Source organism: Tarenaya hassleriana, unplaced genomic scaffold (assembly GCF_000463585.1).
Source record: "Tarenaya hassleriana unplaced genomic scaffold, ASM46358v1 Cleome3, whole genome shotgun sequence".
In the NCBI taxonomy this organism is placed as follows: Eukaryota; Viridiplantae; Streptophyta; class Magnoliopsida; order Brassicales; family Cleomaceae; genus Tarenaya; species Tarenaya hassleriana.
In genome coordinates, this window is record NW_010966177.1 from 6,968,010 (window position 1) to 6,987,166 (window position 19,157).

General features: G+C 38.5%; 4 protein-coding genes and 1 pseudogene across 4 annotated transcripts in view; 2 read left to right on the forward strand and 3 right to left on the reverse strand.

Annotated features, from left to right (window-relative positions):
- LOC104819851 (polyadenylate-binding protein 4-like) overlaps nucleotides 1-3,275 on the reverse strand; it is a 3,998-nt gene extending 723 nt beyond the window's left edge. Inside the window, exons 1-4 of the mRNA XM_010550121.1 lie at nucleotides 3,002-3,275; nucleotides 2,507-2,615; nucleotides 1,882-2,402; nucleotides 1,640-1,708 (exon numbers count right to left, since the gene is read on the reverse strand). Of these exons, the coding sequence (XP_010548423.1) occupies nucleotides 1,640-1,708; nucleotides 1,882-2,096 (284 nt within the window). The 5' untranslated portion in view covers nucleotides 2,097-2,402; nucleotides 2,507-2,615; nucleotides 3,002-3,275. The remainder of the gene's footprint in view (nucleotides 1-1,639; nucleotides 1,709-1,881; nucleotides 2,403-2,506; nucleotides 2,616-3,001) is intronic.
- Nucleotides 3,276-3,696: 421 nt separating this feature from the next.
- LOC104819852 (CBS domain-containing protein CBSX1, chloroplastic) lies at nucleotides 3,697-6,266 on the forward strand. The gene is made up of 8 exons (XM_010550122.1): nucleotides 3,697-3,978; nucleotides 4,377-4,464; nucleotides 4,577-4,641; nucleotides 4,798-4,846; nucleotides 5,098-5,150; nucleotides 5,430-5,545; nucleotides 5,653-5,710; nucleotides 5,814-6,266. The coding sequence occupies exons 1-8, from the start codon at nucleotides 3,763-3,765 to the stop codon at nucleotides 5,886-5,888; spliced, it is 720 nt and encodes a 239-aa protein (XP_010548424.1). The 5' UTR covers nucleotides 3,697-3,762; the 3' UTR covers nucleotides 5,889-6,266.
- A 523-nt stretch (nucleotides 6,267-6,789) lies between these two features.
- LOC104819854 (ethylene-responsive transcription factor RAP2-10-like) lies at nucleotides 6,790-7,820 on the reverse strand. The gene has a single exon (XM_010550123.2). It carries the CDS (start codon nucleotides 7,503-7,505, stop codon nucleotides 6,954-6,956), a length of 552 nt encoding a protein of 183 aa, XP_010548425.1. The 5' UTR covers nucleotides 7,506-7,820; the 3' UTR covers nucleotides 6,790-6,953.
- A 6,336-nt stretch (nucleotides 7,821-14,156) lies between these two features.
- LOC104819855 lies at nucleotides 14,157-15,868 on the reverse strand (annotated as a pseudogene).
- A 796-nt stretch (nucleotides 15,869-16,664) lies between these two features.
- LOC104819856 (probable beta-1,4-xylosyltransferase IRX14) lies at nucleotides 16,665-18,960 on the forward strand. The gene is made up of 3 exons (XM_010550125.1): nucleotides 16,665-17,571; nucleotides 17,666-18,226; nucleotides 18,456-18,960. The coding sequence occupies exons 1-3, from the start codon at nucleotides 16,856-16,858 to the stop codon at nucleotides 18,673-18,675; spliced, it is 1,497 nt and encodes a 498-aa protein (XP_010548427.1). The 5' UTR covers nucleotides 16,665-16,855; the 3' UTR covers nucleotides 18,676-18,960.
- The last annotated feature ends 197 nt before the right edge of the window (nucleotides 18,961-19,157 follow it).

Below are 19,157 nucleotides of genomic sequence, written 5' to 3' on the forward strand. Positions count from 1 at the left end.
AGAGAGAAGAGAGGGAGAAAGGAGGAGAAAGAGAGAGGGGGAAGGAGAAAGAAGCTCGTGGGAGCAAAGAGGGCCATCCCCAGAGGGTCTAGGAGGGTCACCGTCATCGGAGTCACCGGAAAACGACAAGAAATCCGGCCAAAACTCAGATCCGAATCTGAGCAAAGGTGAGTGGCTTGAGTTGCGTCTGTGTAAGCTCATTTTCGTCGATGTGATTGTGTTATCTCGATGATTCGTTGATTGAGTTTGAAAGAGGACATTTCAATGAAGATTTAGAAACAAACGGTACTCAATTTGGTTGAGAAACGAAGGAGATATGAACAAATGCAAAAACAGGCCTCTGGTCCGGGGCGGACCAGGCTTCCTCAGCCCTGTCGCCTTGGTCTGGCGGACTAAAAATGATTTTCCGAACTTGGTCCGGAGCTGACCAGTTCCTGGTCCGGCGGACCGGAACTGGGCAGTTCGACGTTTCGCGTTTTTCAGGTTTTTGGTCCGACTTCGATTGCTCATAACTCCCTCATTTCTTAACCAAATCGCGCACCGTTTGTTTCTAAATGTTCATTGGGATGTCCTTTTTCATATCCAAACAATAGATTATTTAAATATTCTGTATAAATGAAGAAAAATGATTCGTAATGCCTGTACCTCGAAAAATTGCGATTCTGCAAATTTCAGTTTTTCCATAGTTTTCATTTGTTCATATCTCCTTCGTTTCTCAACCAAATTGAGTACCGTTTGTTTCTAAATCTTCATTGAAATGTCCTCTTTCAAACTCAATCAACGAATCATCGAGATAACACAATCACATCGACGAAAATGAGCTTACACAGACGCAACTCAAGCCACTCACCTTTGCTCAGATTCGGATCTGAGTTTTGGCCGGATTTCTTGTCGTTTTCCGGTGACTCCGATGACGGTGACCCTCCTAGACCCTCTGGGGATGACCCTCTTGGCTCCCACTAGCTCCTTTCTCCTTCCTCCTCTCTCTTTCTCCTCCTTTCTCCCTCTCTTCTCTCTGCTTCATCTCTTTTCCCTCTGCAGCAGAAAATAGCTGCATCCCCTACTTTGCTAGGGTTTTTGGCCACGAAAGAGAGGTCGAATGGGCTCAAACAAAGGCCCAGGTCCAAGCCTACAACATGCTTAGGGTCGTGGGAGGTCGAATCGCGTCGAGAGGGGCCGAGACAGGCTGGAAAAATTTGCACTGCCGGTCCGCCTGACCAAGAATTTGGTCCGCCGGACCGGATGACCAAAACAGATTTTCGATCCGCTGTACCCGGTTTGGTCCGACTGAGCTTCTGGTCCGGCTGACCAAGTTTGGTCAGCTCCGGACCAGACTCCTTTTCTTCTTCCTCGGTCCGCCTGTTGCCTGCGAGTCCGAACTGACTGAGTTAGTCCGGAGCTGACCAAACTTGGTCCGGCGGACCAACTCAGTTTTTACCAATTTTCTTCATTTTCTCGATCTTTCTGCATGTGCCGATCCTCGTGTCTGCTCCCCGCACTATACTACTTATTTTTGGTGATTTCGCGACCTCTCTATTTAATTATTTTTTTCAAAAAAAAATAATTAAATATTCAAATCGGGTTTCGGGGTATTACAAGAAGTTCAAGAGAATATCGAGACATAAGAGAATTATATTACAGCTCTAGAAGCTTCTCCAGCGTCTGAGAAGGCAGCAAATCCCGATCCTTTGCTAGTGCCACGCATAACCTGTTCAAGAAAATGCAACACAATGTACATAGGGAATTCCCGATAAATCTTATCTATCTGTGGACAAAACCATGAAACTGACATTGCAGGAAGTTAATTGTACCGAATTCCGAAAACAACTCCAGCAACTTCTCATCAGTGACAGTATCACTCATCGAGATTTTTTAACTTACAAATTCAATCCTTCAAACTTGTTCCCTGTCTCTCTCAAGCCATGTTCGCATCTTCCCTTCAGTTCTAGTTCCCTCTCAGATTTCTTCAGCGCTTTACCAGCATACCCTTCCTTTTTCACCGAACTTTTTCTGCCTTCAACACATTGAGCTGCATCTTCAGGATTCTCAAAGTTGACAAATCCAAAGCACTTGGATTTTCCATCCCCATCTCTCATAACCACAGAACTTGTGATATTTCCATATTGACCAAAAATATCCTTCAAATCATCATATGATGTTTCTGACAGATTCTTCGCATAAACATAGTTGAACTTTTTCTTATTTGCACCAGACTCTCTTTCCTCCGTGCAAAGAAAGGGTCCGGTCCAACGAAGATTTGTTTTCCATTAAGCAATGCGGCATTCAGCTTCTCAGCCGCATTTTTAGCTGGATCCTCCTTTTCAAACTGCACAAAACCATATCCTCTGGACCGACCCAAGTGATCAGTTACAAACTTACAGGGCTTTGTTCTTGTCCGAATTCTTCTCATGACAAAAAGAGAAGAAAGCCACACAAAAGTTAGACATGGAACAGAAACAGAAGCCCAGAGAAAATGGATAAAAAGACTAGACACAAAAGCAAATACCTTGACGAATAAGGTACCAAAGCCGCTTCCACGAAGAGAAGAGCATGTCACTCTGATCATCTTGCCATTGATATGGGAGAAATTCAACTCATTCTCATCGCCCCATCCGCTGTAAGGAAACTCAACCGTCAACGACACTATGAAGAAACAAGATCAAGTGTAAAATTCTTCGAAACCATTCTAGGCGAAATGTATGAATACGTACGCAATCTTCTGGTAAGAGAACTAAACCTAAATCCCAATCATGGAACATACATACATTCCGACACTACTATCCATCAGAGACACTCACTGTAAGAACAGGAAGTCAGACGGTAGCCACAGAAGACAAGTCAGTTCATTGCCACAAAACCTTTCACTCGAATTGGCCATACATTGACGAAGATTGGTGAACAAGAGCGGGAAATTGGAAACCCAGATGAAAAAGAAAACATAGAATCGAAGTAGGTAATGCGAATTGAATTCAAGGGAATTTGGAAGCAGAAGGGCACAAACCAGCAGCAGCAGACGCCGAAATCATCCCGTCCGCCGCCGTAATCGGAGAAGGCGTGGTCGAATGCGAAGGAACCTGAACCTGCGCCATTGTTGCAATCTCCACGAAAACGAAAACGAAAACGAAAGCGAAATGGATCGCAAACCTAGCGGAAGCTACGAAGTGGAAGAAGGATTTTTATTGGGCTTTTCGTAAAGTTACTTTTTTCCTGGGATTGGAGGAGATGAGGGAAGGACGACGGCGGAGATGAATGGCAGTTCGGCGGCAGAGGAAAAACGGGGAAAATACTTGTTGTCACAAATACAAAAATAAACCTTTTTTATAATATTAAATACGAATAAAAACAAAACAGATCCAAATTAGTATATTCTTAAATAAAAAATCAAAAATCAAAACCAGAAATACAAAAATATAGAAATAAACATACAATGAACAGAGGAAATAGGAAAAAGTACACCTTGTTGTCACAAATACAAAAACTAAACATTTTTATAAAATTAAAACAAATCCAAATCTAGTACATTCTTAAAATAAAAAATAAAAAATCAAAACCAGAAATATAAAATATAGAAATAAGCATATACAATGAACAGATGAAAAACAGGAAAACAAATACATCTTGTCACGAATACAAAAAATTACTAAAAAGAAGATGGCAAAAAAAAAAGTAATTATAATATGAAAAAGATGGTTCATATTCCTATTCCCAAGACGAGCAATATCTCATCACTCTTCCTTCGTCCCGGCGACGAAAGCAGGGACTATGGACGCCATCCTCCACACCGCTCCACTCTCTGTCACGCGCCCACGCGCCGCCGCATCTGCTTCCCCTCCTCCCCCGGGATTCTTCGTCGTACTTCCCGGCCGCAAGCTCTGCCTCTCTCCTCTCTCCGCTCCGTCGTGCTCCGCCTTCGCCGCCAAACTCAGAAGGCCTTCTGTCGCCGCCTCCGGTGCCGCTTTGGCGGAGAATTCGTCCTCTGTATGCTTTCCTCTGACTTAATCTGGTTCACTTTGTTCGATTTCTCTCGGATTCTGTTCCGCGAGTATCGAATTTCCAATTTTGCTATGCATGTGGGTTTCTGGGTTTTGGTGAACCGAAGATCAGGTGGCTTGTATGTTCATCTTGTGTCCGTTACTGTTCAAAGATTCAAGCTTGATTGATATGCTAAGCTTAGATCCGACCCATAAACCGTTTCCCGATTGTATCACCTGAAGAGTCATAGAATACGAAAAGAAGAGGCAATCAGTATTGGTCACTTGCTGATCCGGGTTTTCAAATTTGCAACCATTTTTGCTGGAAAGATCTTCAGTTGTATGTTTTGTCTTTGAAGTAGTTTGATGTTCTAAACTGAGAGACATCTTCTATGTTACTGACAGCCAAGAACCGGTGTGTACACTGTTGGAGAATTCATGACAAGGAAGGAGGATCTGCATGTGGTAAAACCCACCACAACTGTAGATGAAGGTTCTTGTTCTCTAATCTCTACACTATATAATTAGGTTTTTTAATCATGCAGTGATGTTAAATAGCTATGGAGATGATCCTTGTTTTTTTTTTTTTTGCCATTTTTCAATAGCTCTGGAGATTCTTGTGGAGAACAGAATCACAGGCTTTCCTGTAATAGATGAAGACTGGAAATTGGTCAGTCTGCATACTTTTTTATATAAATATTCTGAATTCCAGTTTCTTGAACCGGATGATGTTCTTCTGTTTCTGTTCATCAAGACGTGAGCTTCTCTTTCTCAATTCTTCTGTTTCAAATGGTATGTCTTGTGGGTATTTTTCTGCTGCCTGCAGGTTGGGCTTGTTTCAGATTATGACTTGTTGGCTTTGGATTCCATATCTGGTAAATTTTTGAATAACTAAACCTTCTAATGCATTTAGTTTCCTTTCGTTTAAACAAGTTGGTATCGATTTTACCCTGCATCTTTGTCAATTGTCAAAGGGGAAGATGTGAAAATGAACTTGAATAAGATGAAACCAGCTTTGATCACATGACAATAAAAGCCAGAATTCAGATAGTATGCTGGTGAAGTGGGAAACGCTTTAGATTCAAACCCGAAATCTTGTTACACGTTTTTTGCTTTGTTAAAATAGGCAGTGGACGAGCTGAAATCGACATGTTCCCCGAGGTTGATAGCACTTGGAAAGTAAGTGACCTTCTCCATGCTATCTTTAAATCTTAAATCATGGCCATTTACCCATTAGGAATGTTTGAATACAAAATTAGCGTTATAAACAAGTGTCGTTAATTCTTGTGGTCGCGTTAATAGTATTAAACGGTTGATTTCCTGGTTCGAGTCAGACTTCTGGATACTCTCTAAAAGGCCTGAAACATTATACTTTTCGAATGGTTTTTTTGTCCTCTCGTGTGGTGGTTTTTCATATCCAAAGCGACATGTTTGAGCTCTCTAACCGAGTATTTGCAGACTTTTAACAAAGTGCAAAAGCTACTTAGTAAAACCAACGGGAAGGTGGTGGGAGATTTAATGACACCGGCTCCAGTCGTTGTTCAGGAGACGACTAACTTAGAAGATGCTGCTAAGTTATTGTCCTATCCTGTTCTTGTTCTGATCCTTTTAAGTGTTTTTGGAAAGCCTGAGGGCAAAGAAGCATTCTTTTAACTTAACTTCTTTTTCTGTTTTCCAACAGAGTGTTGCTCGAGACAAAATACCGCCGCCTCCCTGTGGTGGATTCTGATGGTAAACTGGTAAGAAACGTTTAAAAGCCGTTCCACCCTTTTGCAGACTTCATGCCATTTTTGCCAAGACATAGCTAGCTAAAGGTTTCACCCTTTTTTTCCCCCGACAAAGGTCGGGATTATCACGAGAGGAAACGTGGTGAGAGCCGCGCTTCAGATAAAGCGATCTACCGAGGTGAAATCATGAACATGAAACCCGACAACCGAAGAAGAGAGAGGAAGAATACGAACATAGGAAATACAGCCCTTTGGCCAGAATATGAACTGTAAGCGAAGTTTTATGCAGAATCGGCTTCTCTTTGTTGATGGGATTAGGTTATCAGACAGATGCTTTAGGGCATTTGATTCTCATCCCATCATATTCTTCTTCCCTTTTTTTTTTATTTATCAGAAAAGAAATAAAGAAAAGAAATGCAGGTTTCCTCCGACAGGTTATCCACCAGAATAAGCTTTCACGTCAACCCTTGTTTGTTTTGTTGAACCAAAGTACCTGAATCTTTCCAAATGTCCCTCATTTGGATCATAATGTATGGATTATTTATGTTAAAATCTTTTTTTTTTTTTTTATTTAATTGTTATTAAAAAGGCGAGGAACGGCAGTTTCAATGTGATATGATCCATCATGAACTGGAATTCCTGCTATGGTTTTTTTAACAAACTAATGTACTTTCAGTTATGAGTTCCCTCTTATCTTTTGTCTGTTCTGTGCTTGACAGATTGTGTTTGGTTTTTTGGTTCATACCCTCCAAAAAAGCAACCTCCTTTCTAAAAAAAAAAAGGGGAAAATCCAAAAAAAAATATCTTAATTTATTAATTTTATGAAAAAAAATCTAAATTTGTTTTTATTAAATAAAATCTCAATATTATTTTTCAAATAAACGTTATGATTATATTCGATATATCATCATTTATATTTATATATCACGTCATCGATAGTTTAAAATAATAATTTTTTTTTGTAAAGTTTAGGTTTATTTATACGGAAAAATTCAAATTAAATTCGAAAAAAAAAAGAAAATTTAGATTTTATTTCGTAAAAATTGATAAATTCACATATTTTTTTTTGGAATTTTCTAAAAAAAAAATAGTCTTTTGGTGACTTCTTACTAATTCACCATTCCCTTTGTTATAACATAATTGAGTCCATTCAAAATTAAACATACGAATCCAACTTCACTAGTTACCAAAAAAAAATTATCATTAAACTAGTAATCACATCACTCAGGTAGGAGGCGCAACATTTATCAATAAACTATTTCATCTCCCATTCATCATCATCCGAGGTTTCCGGGTCGGGTATCTTGTTCAAGTCGACCCGTTCCAATAACCCCTTGTTACATCTCTTGAATCCTTCACTAACTCTGTCATCATTATGCCCATAATCACGATTATTATCCCCGTAATCATGATTACCACTACCCAAATCACCCCTGTGGTTATGCCGGCGCTTGGTTTGCACCGCCGTCCCAAGCGCGTCAACCTGCGCGCCCACCTCCGCCGCCTTCCTCCTTATGTACGCCGCCGACATGTCCCCTCCGCATCCTCCCACCGTCGCTGTCTCTCCGGCGAGAAGCTCCGGGAAGTTGAGGCGGGGCGGCGGGCCCCGGAGGTAGAAAACCGCCGTGTCGTAGGCACGCGCCGCCGCCTCCGGCGTGGAGTAGGAGCCGAGCCAGATCCTCGAGCGCTTGTTGGGTTCCCTAATCTCCGCAACCCACTTCCCCCACTTCCTCATCCTTATCCCCTTATACGGCTTCTCCCTCTTCCTCGCCGCCGCCTCCGCCGCTGGAACAGCCGCGATATCCATATCTTTCCGGTGAAGCCTTCCTCCGGGTAATTTCCGCCGCAAGTTCCCGACTTTCCGAGAAATTTCAAAAGATCATTGAGTCTCTGATCTGGGTTTCAGAGATTTCAAGGGAAAGATCTGTTGGATGATTGAGAGAAGGAGAGAGAGGATTGAAATTGACGGCGATGACATGCGGATGAGGTTTACACGTAGGCAGAGAAGGGAAGAACACGAAACCGCAAAAGAGAAGTTCCAAATTCACCGGTACTTATAAACTCTGATTTTTCGCTTCTTATATCGCCGAAGGCAGACAATGTTGCCCCCTCCGTTATGTCTTGTAATAATAATAATAATGTTGTTTATTTATTATGGTTATTATTGGACCGGAATAATTTTTTGAAATAAAAAAATATACTATAATACTATACGCTAATAAACCCGTCGACCTTTTCATTGGACAGTAATAAAGTTGCTCCTCGTTTTTTAATTAAGATTGGCATTCATAATTATCTTAGATGCCCCTACCTTATGCAAACCCGAAAAAAAAAAGAGGAATACAACTGATATTAATTTTTATTTGAGTCGAATACGATGGCCTATCCACACCAAGATTATGCAATCAAGATAATAAATATAATTTACGTGTTTTATAAGCATTTTCATTCAAATCGGACTGATATATGGATTTAAAATATCAAGGAAGGAAGATATTCTTGATTGCATGGAATATGAATAGCCATTGACGTCGGGAAGTGGGTCGTCGTTGGGAGAATTCGGCCAACAATACAATAAGTGGGATCAATTAAATTGTATATATATTTTTTAAAAACACGATTAAAATCTTTATATTTTTCCCAACAATGATACTGGATTAAATTTGTAGAATGTAAAATAGGTTATTGGTATTATTATTATTATTATTATTATTATTATTATTATTATTATTATTATTATTATTATTAAAGGGAGGCGGTGGTGGTGACACGCGTGTCTTTTCTGGGGAGAAGTTAGTGCGATTTCAGAGGTGCTTTGTCTGTTCTCAATCCCTTTCTTTTTTTTTAATTAATAATTAATACAAAACAAAATTAAACTCGTAATCATGTTATATCTGTTATGATTTATATTTCTTTTCTTTTTTACAAGATTTGATTTATATTCTATTATAAGTTTCACCTATAGCTGATATTTCGCATTATACGATTTAAATTTGGTTTCTGAATCCATGTCTTAGATTTATTTATAAGTTTTGGGTCTAATTACGCATTCTTATGCATATATATGATAAAAACTAATTATGTAACTTGAGCATGCTTTCCAATGTGTCACGTAAATATCAACTCGTTCACGTTTGTAAAATTCAGAGGAAAACGTGATAAAATTATTATCAGGAGAAAAGGGTATAATCATTTTGTAAGATTGTGGAATTGGAAAATTCATACATGTGATTTACCAACAAAAAAAGAAGAAATGTCACACATGTATGACCCAAAAAAATTTATATATATATATATTTACCGAATAATCAACTTGATTGATTTTTAATTCCGAAAATAAATTCCGTTAGGTTTTTGTTTTGAAGTTACAAGAATTTTGAAATACTAAACCCCCCCCCCCAAATGTTGATTATTCGAAATAATGGCGTAAATTTTTTTTATTATCTCCTAGATATATAAAAAAAGCCTTTTATTTCAGATTTTACGAGTGAAATTTTAAAAAAAAAAGTTAGGTCGGTGGTCGGTGGACATGCATGATGTGTATATTGGCGATTTGGAAATAGATGGTCCAATTAGATGTACGTAATTGACTATAATACCCCTAACAGATACGGTTCCCTCCCCATTCAATGGAGGATAATTTTGGTAATTCGGCTCTATTTATTTATAGTCCATGGTCGGTCGATTTCATTTTGTGAATTAAAGAATATTGTACGAAGCATTAAGGGAAAACAAACTGTAGACTCTCGTTTCATACCGTTTGTTTTTGTAACAATGTCAACTACCTAAGTAATGTCTTAAGAATTTTTCGAATATATGCGCTGCAAATTTCAATTGTATCATAAATGATAATAATTCGCATATTATAAATGTCGTCTGCAATTTTTTTTTCTGTATAAACTTGTTATAAGATTGTATCCCAATTGATTTATTAGATTTTGAATTATAGTGATTGTAACATATTTTAGCAAAGTCGGTCCAATACCAAGGGACAAAAGTCAACGTAGCAATGTGTTAAAAGTCGTGTTAAATATATATATATTTTTACATTTGCTTATTATTTATTGTATGTAATTTTCAAAACAAAAAATGCCAAAAAAGCGTTGCAAGCGTTTGGAAAATGAATAAACATAACATGAACGTTGAAACAAACAGGCAACACGATCCCGGAAGTGGTTATGACGTCGCTGTCGGAAAAAACAAATATTTCCAAAATAAACAATATATATATATATATATATATATATTGCAGGGTATCTCGATTTTATTTTCGATATATATATATATAGTTTGTCCTGCTACATGTGTGTGATATGTGCAAAGCAGCTTGCATCAAGATTGATTAGAATTTTTTTTTGGATATATGATTGATTAGAATTTAGAATAAGCCAAACCAACAAAAAAAAGAAGGAAAAACATTGACATTCCTAATCAAAATGTTTTGTCTGTACTTATGAGAGCTAATCTCTATTATATTGCGTAATTTATTAAATAATAAAGCCCCATATTTTTATTGTGTATTTTACTAATTTAGTTCGCCACTTGTTAGCACAAGAATGGAGATGCATTGCATGTTCTTATTTCTTTGTATTGTCTGTTTTGTCTTTTCCTCTCCCTCCCTCTCTAGTTTGGTTTTTAAATTTCTCCTATTTTTTAGGAAATGGCTACGAATAATATTTTATAAAATTGCATAGTAATATGTGATTTCAGATATTTTTTTGTTCAACTTCAAACATATAGTATAGTGTTATATATTTGTAATTTGCAAAATGTTACAACTCCCTCCAATAATTTATCAAAACATAACATCAAACACAGTGTATAGGATCATTATAGGACATCGATAACAAGTATCGATACTTGAATTATTTGAGTGTGTCATATATATCTCTCAATCTGATTCAAAATTATAAATTTAAACTTTATCTTATCTGATAGGATAGTGATTATATTGATTTTATGCTAAAACCAATAATTGAATGGACTTCTTATATATATTATATACACATATGTAATGAAGCGTGTGCATAGTCTCAATTTTAATTTGCAGTGGAGATTAGCTGTGAACCGGTTGGCACATGAACATGGTGCCGATTACCAAAATTCAAAAACCCTAATATATATATATATATATATATATATCGTCTATGCCTTGTTGATTCTCACGTTCTTTGTATGAAAACATGATATTTTCACATCGAGATTCGGAATCATACATACATACGTACATACATACATACATACATACATACATACATACATACATACATACATACATACATACATACATACATACATACATTAATTAATTAATTAATTAATTAATTAATTAGAGTTCCTTTTGATGCAATGCAAAACATACGAAAACATTTAAAAAAAAAATAAGAGATGAATTTTGTCTCAATAATTATCACATAAATGCGCGGTCGGAATTTAAGTTGGAATGGGAGAAAGCTAAGGTCTATGATTTCACATGTTGCTCCAAATGTATCCCCACATGCATTACTATGGCCGCATAAAATATCGAATCGATTTTCATGTGAATCTGCTTTATACCTTTCTTTTATTCGTAAAATTTAAATAAAACTAAATAAAATGAGACAATGGGAAAATCGATTTGTTACCATCATTGTAGAAGTAACCCATGTTATATTATATTATATATAAACCGGAAAGCGAGTACTTTTTTAAGTAGATTAGCCAAGTGTGAAATATATTTTATTTTATTTAAAAAAAAAAGCATAGAAGATGATGTAACTTGAAGACATATTTCGGAAATGCTATACATATTTTTAATAGAATAATATTTTTCAATATATAAACATTTTATCGGGCCAATTTGCATAAGATAAAGTCTGCAAGTTGAGACGGAGATTAGCAATAGTTTTGATTGACTTTGTGAAAACGGAACGAAACAAAGATAAATAAGCAGGGGTAAAAACGTCATTAAAGACGCACTAACGGACAAAAGACACGTGTGAAACGATTTTACACGTGCGAGATCTTTGGCCGATGTACTTGTGCAATTTGAAACACTCGTGTTCAATAATTGAGACATGTTTGTCAAGATTGCAGGTAAAGTACATTTATATTTTGATCTAATTCTGGTTATTCGTCGGTTTCCTACTCATTTTATAGCATGTCATATCTATCTGTATTTTATTAAATTTTAATTATTACTTTGATTTATCCCATCTGCGTTGTCCCCCTTTTTTTTTTTATAAATTGGAACTCCGCATCATATATCAATAAAAATAAATAAATGTCATGTCTATCTGTATTTTAATGGGCCAAGCGAAAGCCTTATTGGGCTATATCTCTATGAATATATCGCCCTTGTCGTTTTTTTTTTATTATAAAAAAACAATTTGTTTTTTTAATTAATATTGTTTCTATATTTCACATTAATTAGATAGGTCTGTGAGGCATCCTTAATGATTTCTTGTACCACTGTTTTATAAGCTGCAAACTTTGCATCTTTTATTCTTAATGGTGTGGCATCTGAGCTTCAACTGAAATTTATGTGATATTGTTAGTTATGCGTATGTATCATTTTTTTTATAATCTTATCCTACTACATCTTGAAAACATAAGAAAAAAGTTGTAAAATATTTTTGGGTGTATATATATATATATATATTAAAGGGTAAAACCCCTAAAAAACCTCGAACTTGTAAAAATATATATAAATAAACCTTAAACTTGCAAAACTATCATCAAAATCTCAAACTTGCAATATATAACTGAATAAAACCTCGAATTTGCAAATTATTGCTCTAATAACCCGTTGAGTTGTTTGACCATAATTTCAGGCGATCGAAAATCCACGTTTGCTCGGAAAGTTGATGTCAGCATCTCTACGTAACCAATTTTAACTGAATAAACCTTCAATCTGATTATGTTCTATTACGTTGACTTGAAAAACCGGTTTTATTTACTTTCAAATCGGATTAAATTTCGACCCAAAAAATGTTGATGTGACAAAAAATCATTTAAAGTTAGTTACGTGGATACGTTGACATCAGCTTTTCGGGCTAACATGGATTTCCGATTACCTGAAATTGTGGTCAAACAAGTCAATGGGTTATTAGAGTAACAATTTACAAATTCGAGGTTTTATTCAGTTATATATTACAAGTATGGGCTTTGAATGACAGCTTTGCAAGTTGAAGGTTTATTTGTATATTTTTTGCAAGTTCGAAGTTTTTTAGGAGTTTTACCCTATATTAAAATTAGACATATTAATTCCATTTAGTGCAAAATTTTTTTTGCCTTTAGTTAATTTTGTTAGTCTCTCATTCCAACCAAAAAATTTTCTCAAATGTTATATGATGGTACGGTGGTACCATTCCGAACCGAACCGATTCTAAAAGCGAAACGAACTATTTAACAATCGATTCTAGTTTGGTACACTTTTTATAAAATCGAAAATACCATTTCTGAAATCGAACCGCTTAAATACCGAACTGAAATCCGAAACGTCCACTTCAAAAGATAGAACCGATGGGTATAGGTTACGTGCATGGAACTTGGAACAAAAAGACACGCAAGAAGAGTCATGTTGTGCTCGATTACGAACCTTCAACGGTCCACTCATTATACATATATATATATATATATATATATATATATAATTATGTATATATAAGTCATATAAATCCCAACAGAACTCAAACCGATTCACATGTTGAAACGCATGCTCACGATGACTCCCCTTCCTTTTTCCTTTTTTTCCTTCTCTCATTGGAAAAAAAGTGGATTTTGATTAGGGGTGTCAATTTACGTATAAGATCCAAAATCCGACCGGGCCGGCCCAAGAAATAGCAAAATTCAAACCTAAAATTTTTGACAAGTTCGATTTGTTTTAAATATAATAAAAAGAAAAAAAATAAATTTACAAAGAAATTTGAGCTGGTTGTTCGGCCCGACCCAGTCCAATATGAATACGAAGTATATAGAATCAGAATTCGAGTTAAATTATATAAACCCAAACAAAATTGGATCGGTCCAAATCTGAATCCGAAACCTTCAGACTGAGTGAGGGCTCCGACGCCCCGATCCGATTGACGCCCTTAGTTTTGATAGAAACTTGGTATGTCCATTGAAAACGCTAATCTCGCCCAGATTCAATCGCCCAGATTCAATGGAATTTTTACGAATCACCATCCATGCAAAAAACAAGTGAGATTAGGGACAGTTTGAACGACTATTGCAAGTATAACATCGGTTTCAGACAAAGAATCTTCTCTTGGATTTGCCTAAAGTCCAAAATGAGCCGTTAAATAAATACCAACCTCAGTTTTTCTTCGGGTGGATACGTTGAGTTCCCGGTCAAACACGGCAACTTGTGCTCAAATCTTTCTAATCTTTTGACCATGTGTCTTTTTCAACATTTAAAGATTCCCAACCGCAAGTTTTTTTCCCCTAATCACATCAACTAATCTGATTAATGATCATAAAAAAAAGAGGACGTATTTTTTTTTTTTTACATTTCGTTTTTTTACCACATTTGAGATGAGCAAACAGAAGTACCCTCTTCTTGATTTAAACAGTAAATCCAACATTTTGGAGACAGTCCATTATAAATATTTTTTTTTTGTTTAAATGTGCTTGTTTCATTATAAATATTACTTACTGCAGATGCTTGCATTACACATTCGCGCTTGGTCGGCTGACTAAATCACTATCATCTATCTAATAATCAGTGATTCATCATATATAAGCCATAGATTTTTCACGAAGATTCCAATATGAGACCAGCCACGGCGGTTCCGGCGACTTCTGCGGCGGGGAGAGAGTGGCCGTGATCTCCTTCATAGGTTACGATGAGCATCGAGGGATCATCGGCGGCTCTTTCCACGTGCTTACGGGCCGGACAACCTCGTACGCTGCTGCACTTGTAGTATCCTCTGCAACAGAAGTAGGGTGATTTTGTCTAGTCAGAGAAGAATTACAACGTTTTTTTCATGGGAAATTTTTGTAACTTGGATCGAGATTCTTGTAATAACCTCGGATGTGGAGATCCTTTGATGGGTTTTTGTCCGTATTTCCTCCAGGAGTAATCGTCCGGCGGAATGTCGGTCATCTTCGCGCTGATGGCAGGAACCCTAATCACCCTCTTCTGTTTCAGCTTTCTGGCAAATCATGAAGAAGAGGGAGAATAATCGATCAGAGCTTTTTCTCTGCAACAGAAACTAAAAAAAGGAGAGAGACTTATTGGTGGGTACCTCTTCTTGGAGCAATGGCAGAGACCGGAGGAAGCGGAGGCGCATTTTCCGGCGACAATCCCCTCAGAGCTACATTTCCTCTTCATAGAGATCGGCGAAGATGACGAAGACAGAGGCTTCAACGACGAGCTTTGGATCCGAAACGGCGCCGTTTCGGATTCAGTCGTCACAGAGGATAAGAGCGAAAAATCGATCCTTTTGAACGAAGAAAACGAACCTTTCCTCCCACACAGAGGGGTCGAGACGATCTCCGGCGGCGGCGGAAGAGGAGGAGCGTGAAACGGCACCGTTTCGGGCTCCGGTTTCTGAACCGGGGCGCGTCTAAACCGGGCGTGACCGGTTCTGGTCCGACCTATGAGAGAGACGACTCTCCTGAACTTCGAAACTGCGGCGCCGGCTGTCGTTTTGCAGGCGGCGTCAAGATCGGAAGAAGAGGAGGGTTGATTGGAATCGATACTCTCCGGCGACATGAGACGCGATACAGTTGAGGCCTGAATCCGCCGCTTTCTGGACGGCGAAGCTCTCAGTTTCGGCGCCGGAGATGTAATTCCCGGCCATTAGCTCCACCGCCATCTCTCTCTCTCTCTAGAACGATAAAGGTATACAGAGAGAGGAGGTTAATGTGGTCAAAGGAGAAATTATTTTTTTCAAAGAGTAGGTGACTGACTAACCTCTCACACTACACTTTTTTTTTCCTCTTTCTTGTTAAACTCCAACCTCGTGTGTTTGGTTAAAATTTCCAACCACAAACAAATTTATTTATTCGAATATATAACACACAAGTCCATATATATATATATATTACATTATCCTCAAATACATTAATATATATGTGTGTATATATGGAGGAGGAAAATAGGAAAGGAACACTCCAAGTCAAAAGAGGGAACGTAGAAGAAACCCTTTTAGCCTTTTAAAGTATTTTTCTTTTTTAATATCCGTAATTAATTTAGTAATCTAACAATCTGTATGTGGTCCGGAATATGTCAATTCAAAACCGACTGCGCAAAAATGTGATATTCTCCCCTTGTTTTGATTAAGTAACATAATAATAAATCGATTTTTTAAACTTCTTAAAAAGAAGAAGAATATATTTTCGAGGCCATGGATTGATTTTTATTCCCCTTTTTTTATTATTATAAGTAGATGTAAATGGCTTTTAAACATTACTATGTGACCCGATACAATGAGATTCGATCAAATATAAGGGGCCCAATTAGAACAGGCCCAGAAGCCCAATTTTCAGCTGGGTTGCCTTGACTTTCCGAATGAATCAAATTTCTTCACTTGGAATACATATATATATATATATATATGTGTGTGTGCTGACACATATATAATAAGGGTGTTTCCTTAATTTCAATAATTACCTAACCAGATGTCATTATAATGGGCCCCGTGACGTTGGTCACATATTTCCTCTTCCGGCCTACTCTGTTTCTCCATCTTCGGCCCAACTAATATGACCCAAAAAAGAAAAAATATTTGTTGAACCCAACTAATTTAAGTATATTCAATCATTTGGTTAGTTTCACATTCCTTATATACTCTCCACTAGTAATTAGTATTTAATTATATATCCAATATAATTTTTCCTCAAGTATAGAAATAAAATCTACTACTAATATAAAAAAACGGCGACGTCAAATATTTGACCAACCAAAAATCGACACGTGTAATTCTTGCCGCCTTCTAAACCAAAAGCAAACCTACGTCAAGAGAACCCATCAAATGGAACAGTTAGTTTATCACTCTCGCACGATGCGTTGCTGCCGAAACATCAGATGGTAGCGAGAAGACAGCGATAATCTAACTGATTATGTCTTAAATCCGAAGTATTCAGCTGATTAATCAGATCATTCGGTGTCTGATAAGGAGGAAGGAGGAGGAGAAGGAAGAAGAAGAAAGGGAGAGGAGGAGGAGGAGGAGGATGAAGCTCTCTGCTTTGCACCAGAGCTACTTGAATCGCCGGAGCAACAGCTTCAGATCATCTCCGCCGCTGGATTTTCCGGCGGATGGCTCTGGTAATTCTCCGGCGGCGTTGTTCTGGGTCATCCTCCACTGCCTCTGCTGCTTGATAAGTCTCGTTCTTGGATTCCGCTTCTCGCGTTTGGTCTTCTTCTTCCTCTTCTCCACCTCCAACATCTACTCGGCTCCGTTCCGGTTGGACTTGCCGGCAAAGCACCTCGATGTCCGAACTCTTGGTCGGAATCCGGTTCCACCGCCGGTGAACGCGACGGCGACGAGCTCCAGAGTTGTGGTCGGGAGACACGGGATCCGGATCCGACCGTGGCCGCACCCGAACTCGGCGGAGGTCATGAAGGCGCACCAGATAATCGAGAGGGTTCAGAGGGAGCAAAGGACGATCTTCGGGGTGAAGAGCCCGAGGAGGGTCATCGTCGTCACGCCGACATACGTACGGACGTTCCAGACCATCCATCTGACCGGAGTGATGCACTCGCTCATGCTCGTTCCGTACGATCTTGTATGGATCGTGGTCGAAGCAGGTGGAGCCACCAACGAGACCGCTTCCATCATCTCCAAATCTGGTCTCAGGACCATTCACGTTGCGTTCGAACAGCGAATGCCCAATACGTGGGAGGATCGGAGCAAGTTAGAGCTCTTGATGAGACTTCGAGCTCTGAGGCAAGTCTTCTTCTTCATGTCTGCTTATACATTTGTTGTCTGGATCGTGTTCTGTATGAATGTGGAACTGATATGAAGTATTCGATCGGAACAGAGTGGTGAGGGAGGAGAAACTTGATGGGATTGTGATGTTTGCTGATGATAGTAACATCCATAGCATGGAGCTGTTTGATGAAATTCACAATGTGAAATGGTTTGGTGCTGTTTCTGTCGGAATTCTAGCACATTCCGGCAATGTGGAAGAGATGGTTTCGTCGATAGAGAAAGGGAAGGAGATCGTGGAAAAACAACAGTCGTTACCCGTCCAAGGCCCCGTGTGTAATTCATCCGATAAGCTGATCGGGTGGCACACTTTCAATACACTACCTTACGCCGGGAAAAGAGCTGTATACATGGACGATATGGCTGCCGTGTTCCCCCAAAAGCTGGAGTGGTCTGGATTTGTATTGGACTCTAGATTGCTTTGGGATGAATCCGAAAATAGGCCAGAATGGGTTAAGGACTTTGGCCCGTTGAATGAGAAAGACGGTATAGATAGTCCGTTGTCTCTTTTGAAGGATCCAGCCATGGTAGAGCCGCTCGGAAGCTGCGGTAGACAAGTTCTGATATGGTGGCTTCGTATTGAAGCCCGCCCCGATAGCAAATTCCCCCCCGGGTATGTCTTTTTTCCTGTCCGTTTTCTCTCCCGGGTAGCGGTTGGTATGTTGATCTAACTTCTGTTGTGGACTTGTGCTTATGTTTAAGTTAAGCGTCTGGCAGTTAGTGAGATTTTCGACAATCTAACAACTGATGTCCACCATTGTAGGAACGTGATAGCTTAGTATCATGAAATCATATGTTATGATATTGATTACTGTCGTCGATCTGTTCTTGTTTGGACGCAGGTGGATAATCGAGCCGCCCTTGGAGATAACAGTCGCGGCCAAACGAACACCGTGGCCCGATGCTCCTCCCGAGCTACCCTCGACAACTTCCCCAGAAAACTCAGCCGATGTGGCAAAGCATTCGGCCAGGAACCGCAGATCAAGACGGCGGAGTAAGAGAAAGCACGAACCAAAGGCGATGGATACACAGATTTCCACTAAGCATCAGGACAGGAACTGAACCGTTTATACGCATGAAAATGTTGAGACATTACTGAGAGAAATCTCTCTCCATTGGTTCCGAGAAGACAAGAGTAGCATCTCCTAGCTCTCTCTCTCTCTCTCTCTGTAGAGACAGCATGTTTTTGCTGTATAGTTGTCATTCATTGATCTTTACAGTCTTGGTGAAACGTAAACTTGTAATTTTTCAGTCATTTCTCTTCTCCCCCGACTCACAGGAACTCCTTTAACTGTTTCATAGCTTCAACTGAGTTCATATGGATACCGAATCGACAATTATCTCTCCTTGCTTATCTATTATTTCATTATATAATCATATATTCTCTTTTTTTTTTCTATATGTATATATATATCTAACATATATGTATATATATATATATACGTTAATATATATGGAGATACGATACGACATAGGGATAAGAGTGGATTCGGGGCTAACTTCGAAGCTAAGGATAAGAGGATGAGGAAGAGCGGTCGACAGTT